A 10,297-nucleotide genomic window follows, 5' to 3' on the forward strand; every position below is an offset into this window, starting at 1 on the left:
TAGAACGTGTATAGAACAACAAAATGAGTCAATGAGGACTGGAGTTAGTGAGGTATGCAAAGTTTTTGAAAATAAACATTGAATAATATGAAAATTTGACCAAAATGTATACCTTAGCGAGAAGGGTCTGACGGGCTCCTAAATGTCACGATGTCATCTCCTTGCTAGTGATCGGAGCTCTAGAAGGGAGAGACAGCGAGGTCATTGGCGGCTCAAGTTGCTGGCCGCCAGAGGAAGGAAGCAGGCGAGGCCATCAGTGGTAGCAAGGTGTGGTAAGGCCAAAGAGGCAAAGGGGCGGCATGCCTCAGATCTCACATGAAGGAGAGGGACTAAGGACGACAAAATCTGAACATTGGCGTCGAGACAGGCCGCAGGGACGTCGCCGGCGAGGACCGAATGAGGAGGTGCGAGCAAGATTTTTTTATTTATTTTATTTTTGAGAAAACAACGACTGGGGAAGAAGAGAAGCCAGAGAGAATGTCGTCGGCTTTCTGTAAGAGCGGCGGTGCCGGCGGGACGCGAACCAGTTGTTGTCTCTGGGTCGCGCCGAAGAATGGAGGAGATGACTGCTAGGGCGGCTGACAGTCTGAAGGAGGGAGGCTACCTGCGCCCAGGAAGGAGGCGGGGGGGGTCAAGAGTGAGAAGGGGGTTGTCGGCCTCCACCGGCGGGGGGACCAACGATGAAGGAGTCTAGAGTTTGCTTGTGGAAAAGAAAGAGTGGTGGCTGCGAGGGATTTTTTGGTCAATCGCGCGAGGGAGAGGGGTGTGTCGCGTGAGACAGGTTTAGAAATAGGGAATTTATTTTTTTTATAATAATAATAAAGATTTTTTTTATTTAAACTCTTCTATTTGAGCATTTTTTGCAAGTGCATGGAGCACAAACAAGATATGTGTCCTTCCCGGGTAAAATCAACATTACGGACGTATTTGCGCAACCCATTTTGTCGTTCGGGGTTATCTGGACAATTTTGCTGATGATTGAGACAATTCAAGTCAATTTCGTACGTGACGCGGCGCATAATATTTGTTGACCCGATTGGAGTTGTCCGACTCGTGAAATGATGACTGGCCTTCGCCTAGGCAAAAGTCATAGCCTAACATAATGAACTTGGATACGTGCCCCTCAACACTCGCCTAAAGGTCTCGACGGTTGCAGACGTGTTTTCTTTGCTTGCTCTAGGTCATCGACGTCTGGTCCGTGCTCCAGCATATCTCGTAGAACGTGCATAAAACAACAGAACGAGCCAATGACGATAGGATTTAGTGAGGTATGTAAAGTATTTGAAAATAAACATCGAATAATATGGAAATTTGACTGAATTGTATACCTTAATGAGAAGGGTCAGACAGACTCCTAAATGTCACGATGCCATCTCCTTGCTAAAAGCTCCAGTAAGGGAGATACAACGAGGTCATCGACGGCTCAAGTTGCTGGCCGCTAGAGGAAGAAAGCATGCGAGGTTGTCGGTGGTAGCAAGGTGTGGCGAGGCCGCCTGCCAAAGAGGTAAAGGGGCGGCATGTCTCATATCTCACACGAAGGAGAGAGGCTATGACCGGCATGATCTGGACATCGGCGTCGAGACAGGCCGGGGGGACGTTGCCGGCTAGGACCAAAGGAGGAGGTGCGACCAAGATTTTTTTTTATTTTATTTTTTTGAAAACAACGGTTTGAGAAGAAGAGAAGCCAGAGAGAAGGTCATCCGCTGTCTGCAAGAGCGGCGGTGTCGGCGAGATGCCGACCAATTGCTGTCTCCGGGTCACACCGAAGAAGGGAGGAGACGACGACTAGGGTGGCTGATGGTCCGAAGTAGGGAGGCTACCTGCGCCGGAGAAGGACGCGACGGGGAAGGACGCGTCGAGCTTAAAGAGTGAGAAGGGGGTTATCGGTCGCCGGTGACGACGAGACCAACGACGAGGGAGTCCCGATCACGAGCTAGGGTTTTCTTGCAAAAAAGAAAGAGTGGCAGTTGCGAGGGATTTTCTGGCCAATCGCGTGAGGGAGAGGGGAGTGTCACGTGAGATTGGTTTAAAAATAGGGAATTTATTTTTTTTAGTAATAATAATAACTTTTATTTACACTCCTCTCTTTGGGCATTTTTCGCACATGCACGGAACCCAAACAAGATAGGTGTAATTCCTAGGTAAAATCGACGTTCCGGACGAGTTAGCGCGGTCCGTTTTGTCGTCCAGGGTTATCTGTACAACTTTGCTGACGATCGATTCAGTTCGAGTCAATTTCGCGCGTTACGTGCACATAATATTCGTTGACCTCATCAGAGTTGTCTGACGCGTGAAATGTCGACCAGCCTTCACCTAGGAGAAAGTCATAGCCTAGCAGAATGACCTTCGCTAAGTGCCCCTCAACACGCGTCTAAAGGTCCCGAGTGGGTGTTTGAATCATCAGATGTTACAGACAGACTATAAACTATCCTGAGTCATGCAAATTGACACCCTACATTCGTGACAACAAAAATTAATGTCAACAACAGTCACAAATTTCTTTCAAGATCTCTATGATTTTAATTAACAATCATATAATCATATAAGAGTTTGTTCATAAAAGTTGAATGAGGATCATCAACAGTACCATGGTTGACTTCGATCAAATCATTAAAAGTTGAAGAGACACTGTCCTCAAGCTCAGGAGAGGTGTCCTTGATTTCAACCTCCTCACTAATAGCCTTCAGATTTAGAAATTAACCTACATGAGGCTCGAGGGAGTATGGTTTTATTAGGCATTTTAACATAGCCTAATCCAGACCTCTCCCCTAAGGGTCTATTCTGCCACATAGCCCTGCATAGCTTGGCTTTGCAAATAGACCACTTCTCATGAAATAACTCAAAATTAAGCGTTCAATCAAAGAGAGGGGAGCAATAATAAGAACTAAAAATATCTTTTGCTTTTTCATTCCCATTATCTAAAATCATTATATTGTTGTTAATCACGTGAGAATCTATTTTATAAAATAAAATGTCTTTTCTCCATAAACTTAGGTCTAGGATGTATATAAAAGAACTTCAATTCTTGAACTGTAGAAGCATATCTTCATATCCATATGATGACATCGTGGTATGAGGTCGATAGTCAACACCTTGTCTGACAAGAAAGTTTGCATGCATGGGGAACCATGCCCGTTGAAGGTATGAGGAGCATCTCCTTGTTTGTGCCCTTCTAGTTAGGACAATGCAAGCTCATCGAGAGGCCTATGAGCAAAGATTCATCCAGATCAGAATAAAAGACCAATATGGCTTCTATCTTCATCTTAGCTGGTGGTAGAGTAGGGATCACATGACCTTGTTGTGCAGTCACAGATGCACGCCATCTCCCGCTCATCACCTCCTTGCCTTTGGCTAGGAGAGAACCAAAACGTGGAAGGAAACGTTAATATCCTGCAATATCTAAAGTTGGAGGAGATTCCTTTTTAGAGGGTACATAGTTTTGACATCATGATATACTCCTACTTCGTTAATGGGAGAAATCTTCTTCTCCATGCATGTATTTAATGCACTGCTGGAGAGTCAAAGGTATCATCCCATACTCATTGATCCATGGGAGTCTAAGCATAGCTCTAAAAGACGAGTTCATATCAATCACATGAAACTTGACTTCGCTCTTAAAGAATCCAAATTGGATAGGTAAGGTAATAAAGCCAAGGGTCTTTTGGGGAAACCCTTTTCAAGGTTTAACGCTTTGTTGGTTCTGATTTAGGAGTGCTCTCCTCAGCGAGCATGTACTTATTGGCCATGCCCAACAACTCGACAAAGTTTTTAGGTTCTTGTACGCTGAGGTCGAAACAGATTCTTTATGACCTCAATTTTTGCTTTAAAATAACTTGTGTCATTTCAGCTCAGAGGTTATCTAACTTCAGCATTTCCCTCTGGAAATGAAGAATATAAGAGTGTAGGCTCTCATTTTGCCCTTATAGGAAGCTTTTCCCGAACCCAGCACAATATAAACCCTATTTAATTCCTTATATTAAATAGGGGAATTTGTTAGCCAATATATTGGTTCCGTGATCAAACGGATGTCATGACTTTCTCTAGTTTATTTGATCGAGCCTCACCCTTCAATTCTTGTATTCATCCTTTGGGATAGATACAGAATTTGAGGTAAAGTGCTCTTCCATTTAAACTATGAAAATTATGGGGTCAGTTTGACTTCGTATTTTTCAAAACTAAATTGTTTTAACGTCCTTCTGAAGCGGGCAACGGGATTTCAATTCCAATGACCGACAGCTTCTTACGGGCAAACTCCACACCAAAAATAGTGCCGACAGTCAGTTATTTCTCTCTGTCCACTCTCTTCTCTCTGCGATTGTTGTGCTTCTCTCCTTGTCGATAACATGACTTTACGTCCATCTTTCAAGATATTAAATCCAAAATTGTTTGAGACACACACATAAGGAATATAGTGCTTTGGGGGGGGGGGGAGAGCAAAAATACAGTATGAAATAGTTAATTTACGTAACTTTTATTTATGGAATTTACTCCTATCCATAGGAGTGAGGGGATGTATAATTACATAAAGTACCTTTAGTGTACGTAGACATAGTGGGGTTGTTTTAGCTAATTACATGAATATTAGGCTGGGAGCCTTTAGGACTCCCGCCAGAAGGTCGTTATGCCCAACAAAGCTTGGAGCCCATAACAAGCTGGCTTCTTTTGGCAGGGAGGCTATTTGTTGGGGGCCCAGTGCAAACTATCAATTTTATTATTTGTTGAGAGTTTATTCCTATTCATGTTGGGTGGAAAGTTTCGGCCAATTGTCTCAGGGCAAAATAATTCGCTTCGCTTATCCGATCAGGCTAGAAAAAGAGGGCATAACTTAGCCACACGAGATTCATGCCTGCATAATGTACCTCTAGTGTACGTAGACATAGTGGGGTTGTTTTAGCTAATTACATGAACTCCCGCCAGAAGAATGTTATACCCGACAAAGCTTAGAGCCCATAACATCCAGGCTTCTTTTGGCTGCCAGTGCAAACTATCAATTTTATTATTTGTTGAAAGTTTATTCCTATTCATGTTGGGTGGAAAGTTTCAGCAAATTGTCTCAGGGCAAAATAATTCGCTTCGCTCATCCGATCAGGCTAGAAAAAGAGGGCATGACTTACCCACACGAGATTCATGCCTATAAATTGATTTATAGAAATGTGGTCGTGTTCCATCAGTCTGGGAAACACTTTCCTCTCGATCTATGAGAGCACGTCGGCTAGACATGAAATATCAAATTGTCTATGGGGAGGGGGCACAATGTCATCTTGTCTTCTTTCGCGGGTCGTGATATATCTTCGAGATTCACGTGACTCATTTTGATAGACACAAACACAAAGTTCGTATTACATAAAAATATTAGTATTTTAACTTTTAAAAGTTAGAATATACTTTTTTTTATGTTTAGATGAAATAACATATAGATATGAATTAAAGTTCTAGTGTTACATATGGAAATAATTAAGAATTGCCTATAAAACTTCCTAAAATATATTACTTTCATAACTCTCACATTTCATAGCAACGCTTACTCTTTTTATATCCGAGCCGGTCTGTCCAGGGAATACGGCACCTCTGAGATCATGGCGCTCCGAGCTTCTGCCTCGAGGAAAACCCTAGGGTTTTGGTCCAGTGTGGGAAAATCCATGGCGGTGGGAGGATTAGGGCACCGACAATCTCGAGCTCTGCAAACATTCACGCTTCCTGATTTGCCTTACGACTACAGTGCACTCGAACCGGCCATCAGCGCCGAGATCATGCAGATTCACCACCAGAAGCACCATCAAACATACATCACAAACTACAACAAAGCGCTCGAGCAGCTCGAGGAAGCCGTGAACAAGGGGGACTCTTCCAAGGTCGTCCATCTGCAGAGTGCTATCAAATTTAATGGTGGAGGTCTGTCCATTTCAAGATTTGTACTCTGTCTGATTATGGAAATTGAGATTTAGTATATATGAATGTTTTTTCTGCTTTCATGCTAGCAAGTTATATATATTTTTTGAAGGATTGTAATATAAGTTATTTTTGGTATTTTGGTAAAGGGAAAGGGTAAATATCACTTGATCACTTGATCACTTGAAAAATGTTACCCTAAGGGGGTGTTTGGCCTCCTCTTGGATTTAAGTTAAGTAGGATTAACTAAATCCGATAATTACGGATTTAGTAAATCTAGTCATGTTAAATCCAAAATTGTGCTTGGTATTATTTAGGTTAAATCCAGTTAAATCAATAACAAATGATTGACATTTGTTTTCAGGATTTAATACATGAAGGAAGTATTTTCTTAAATCCACCTCGAGTTCGGATTTAATAAATAAGGGATTACCACCACGCCACAAAAAATTCTGGAGTTAGCCGACGACGGGATTTAAATGCATTGAATTCGTGTTTGGCAGGTTTACGTTAAAGTCATACGTAAATTCGCCGGCAGGCAGGTTTACATTAAAGTCATACGTAAATTCGCCTACAAATAGCATACCAAACACCGCTTACGAGTCTACAAACAATTAGGGGTGACTGAGCTTGTAAGCGCAGCTTCAATAAATCTGGTACCTGTTGAATTAAAAAAAAAATGTTTTACATGATAGATGTTAGCTATGATTTAATCATAGAAAAATTTATGGCAGATATTTTTAAAATTTGGGATTTAATTGAAGAAGAAGAAGAGGAACTGTACGGAGAAGTGGTGTAAATTTCTTAAGTTGTACTTCTTGGATTTACTAAACTTGGGATAGAGCCTAAACCGGGTTGAAATTGAGTTTTAAGAAGGTAATATGATTTTGGGTTAAAAAAAGTATTTAGAAAGATTTAGCAAAATTTTTGGTTAAATCTTGGTTGTTTATTTTGTGAAATTCCTCAAGCAAAAGGAAGCTTAACTCTTAAATATCAAGGCTTCTTTTGGTGTAACATTGGAATTTCATAAAAAACTCTAAAGTTAAGCGTCATATGGAAGCCCTCATGAGGTGGGTGACCTCCCTGGAAAGTACACCGATGGGACAAAAAATGTGAGGCCATTAAGCTAAAGTGGATAAAATCTTGATGGATGAGAGTTTGGGCTGTTACAAATGTCAAGTGTCATACAAAAGAAAGTGCTACACCATGATAGTCATCTATTGAAATTTAGATTGGACAAAGTGCTATATGGTGGGCGACCTCTAGAATTTTATATGTCTGGTGGATGATTCTAGGTTAAAATAATTGATGAGAATATCAGTTACTTAAATGGGTAGAATTGTGAGACCCCTTGAGTACAATGAAGCTAAACTCTTAAACATTGAGGCTCATTTTGGTATAAAAATTGAAATTTCATTAGAAGCTCTAAAGTTATGTGTGCTCTTGTAGAAGCACACTTGGGATGCGCCTCATGGGAAGTTACATCAAGGGGGCAAAACTGTGAGGCCAATGGGATAAAGTGAACTTTATCATGATGGATGAGAATTCAGATTGTTACATATTACAAGCAAACAATTCCTAAAAATGTTATTAACAGTGGTAAGAGTTGGTGTATCAATTAACTCCATCAAAGAGTGTCTTGTTTGAGATAGAATTTTTGATCTATTTTTTCTTATTGAACCTTGTTATTCTTGTATAAATCGAGTAGATGTTTATTCAGAACATTAGATAATATGGTTTGAAATTCCATATTAAATACTTTTGCCGATTTTATTTTCTCTACTCGTTAATTTCCTGATGATTTTGTCACTTATTAAGATGTACGGAAAATTGAAACCTTTTTCTTGGATAGAATTGTGAAGGTCATAATTTTTTTTGTCATTGTGCTGCAACATCATTAGTAGGCTCAAGGTTTTCTTCCATGTAGATTGATTTGCATCTCTGCAGTTGGTTGGCGTAAAATATAATATAGATATTTTAATGACCTTTATCTTCTGTTTATACATTACAAGAATTTCTAAATTATACTTTCATATGGTATTTAAACTACAAGTAAAACAATACAAATAAAATCCATATTACTACTGAAAAAAATGCAAGCTTTGATCAAATTGGAAAATTATCATTTTGTGCTCGGTGTATTTGTAGATAATCTCATTTATATGCTCTCTTCTAAATATCTTATAGTTTTCTACAAGATTGTTGGAGCAAATATCTTTAAGGACTCCTGTTAATAAACAACTACTAGGAATCAATCAATTATTTTATGTATGATTAATATAAAATTAGCGAGTGTACAAAATTTTCTGCTGATTTCTATTAGTAGAAATCATTTGGATTCAATATTTATGTCTGTTTGTGTTTTATTGACATTTGCAACATGATTTTGTGTTGCTATTTGATGTTAGGTGTTTGCTTTTTTCATCATTTTACACAACAAATGTGTAAATAACATTTGAATCCTAATTAGGTGATTTCTAAATGTTACCTGGTAAGGTTACCCCCATATACACTAACAATATAGTTGATACACCAAGTAATATCAAATCAAGACAGTAACAGTATTAGTTAATACTAACATATTCTAACACAATTACGCTGACCAAAAATATTTGTGAGATAAAACTTGCATCTTAATAACACTGAACCAAATTGTTCTTTAGTAACAACATAGCAATGCCAACTATTGCATTTTCTAATGTTTTAAAATAGTTTAGGCCTCCAAGTTATGTATTTGTGCTTGAATGTTGTGCTTAAAGCCTTGACTTTGAATGATATTTCCGGCCATTTTTAAAGCTTCGTTCTTTACTTCTTTTGTGATCTGGCCTTCAATTTATCCTTTTGATGAGCAACTCATGGTAAGTTTTCCATTAATCAGATCCCAAGCCATATGCTTTTTTGATGAATTAATATTATCTACTTTTCAGTTTTTGTTATGGTCAATATAATATTTTCTACTTGTCAGTTTTTGTTATGATTAATATAAAATTACTGAGTGTACAATCTTTTCTGCTGATTTCTACTCAGACAAAAGTATTCATTTTACCGGTAGTAAAACATGAAGAATCTTTTATTTTTCTTCTCCTATTTGTTTTCATATTTTTTTGTTAAAATTTTTACAACGTCACATAAAAAAGCTGTTCCAAGTTATCCGGATAAGACTGAGGATAAAAAAGCTGTTCCAAGTTATCCGGATAAGACTGAGGAGGTGAAGATTTATGATGCTGTTAAAAACTTAACGGGCCTTGAGACATGGAACCGTTGATTTTTTCAACCAGTGGGGAGAATATAAAGGCTTAACTGCATTTATTGAATCAGTTATTCTTGTTCAAGCTGTCCTTACTTGAGCTGAGTCAATCAAGGATTCACAAGAGAAGTGAAACTTGGTAGCGATGTGGCCGAAGGTGGTTCAGTGACTGATGTAGTCGTCATTTAATTTAGAACAATAGGGTAGTGAGTGCTTTTGATAGGAGATTTTTCGTCTACTGTTTGTTTTCATGGTTTCCATTTAAAATACATACCAAACTTTATCAGATGAAATTTTCTTGATAGATTTTATAATGTTTCACAGGCCTCGGGTTAACAATTAAATAAGCATCTTAATTGTTTTTTTTTGGTTCCACTTTACCACCACTCTTTTCAGTATTTGTTTTCAAGTCAGTATAAGTTCTCTATATAATAAAATAGAAAGAAAGAGTTAAACACACGTTTTTTTTTTTCCCGGAGTGCATATTAGTGCAGGTGATAAAACTCGTAAATGAAACTGAAATTAGCCAAATCAATCAATTTTTGTATGTATGTTTTTTTTTTTTGCGATTATGAAGATAGATGTACTTTCTTCTCTCAATTTGTACTTTTGCTTTGAGATTTTAAGAGCGTGCAAGATTTTTATATTCACTATTTTTTAAAAATGAATCTTTTCTTTGTGCTTTCAGGCCATGTCAATCACTCTATATTTTGGAATAATCTTAAGCCTACAACGGTAAATTATTTTTTATTCATTTTTAAACTTCCATGTTTTATCCGTACATTAGCTGACAAGAACAATTTTTTCCAGGAAGGAGGTGGTGAGCCTCCCCACAGTACGCTTGGCTGGGCCATTGATCAAGACTTTGGCTCCTTGGAGAATCTTATTAAGAAAATAAATGCAGAAGGCGCTGCTCTGCAAGGCTCTGGGTGGGTGGTGAGTTTTTCTGCTTGCTTTCTTGGTTTTTAGTCTACAGGTAGCTAAGCTTTCTTTTTGCTTTATTTGTCTCAAAGTTTTTAGATTTTCAAGTTGATCCTCATAATCTTTGGTAATCAACAGTGGCTAGCTTTGGATAAGGAGGCAAAGAAACTTAGAGTCGAAACCACTGCAAATCAGGTAATTTCAGAAATTATTTATTATGCATATATAAAACTTCCTAAA

The 10,297-nt window shown here is 38.6% G+C and overlaps 1 protein-coding gene across 1 annotated transcript in view; it reads left to right on the forward strand.

The window, feature by feature from the left end:
• Positions 1-5,511: 5,511 nt before the first annotated feature.
• The window catches only part of LOC110027961 (superoxide dismutase [Mn], mitochondrial-like), an 18,415-nt gene continuing 13,629 nt past the window's right edge, over positions 5,512-10,297 (forward strand). The window contains exons 1-4 of the mRNA XM_020729629.1: positions 5,512-5,892; positions 9,825-9,871; positions 9,947-10,072; positions 10,196-10,252. Of these exons, the coding sequence (XP_020585288.1) occupies positions 5,577-5,892; positions 9,825-9,871; positions 9,947-10,072; positions 10,196-10,252 (546 nt within the window). The 5' untranslated portion in view covers positions 5,512-5,576. The remainder of the gene's footprint in view (positions 5,893-9,824; positions 9,872-9,946; positions 10,073-10,195; positions 10,253-10,297) is intronic.

The sequence above is a fragment of the Phalaenopsis equestris genome, unplaced genomic scaffold (genome assembly GCF_001263595.1).
Source record: "Phalaenopsis equestris unplaced genomic scaffold, ASM126359v1 Scaffold000469, whole genome shotgun sequence".
Taxonomy (NCBI): domain Eukaryota; kingdom Viridiplantae; phylum Streptophyta; class Magnoliopsida; order Asparagales; family Orchidaceae; genus Phalaenopsis; species Phalaenopsis equestris.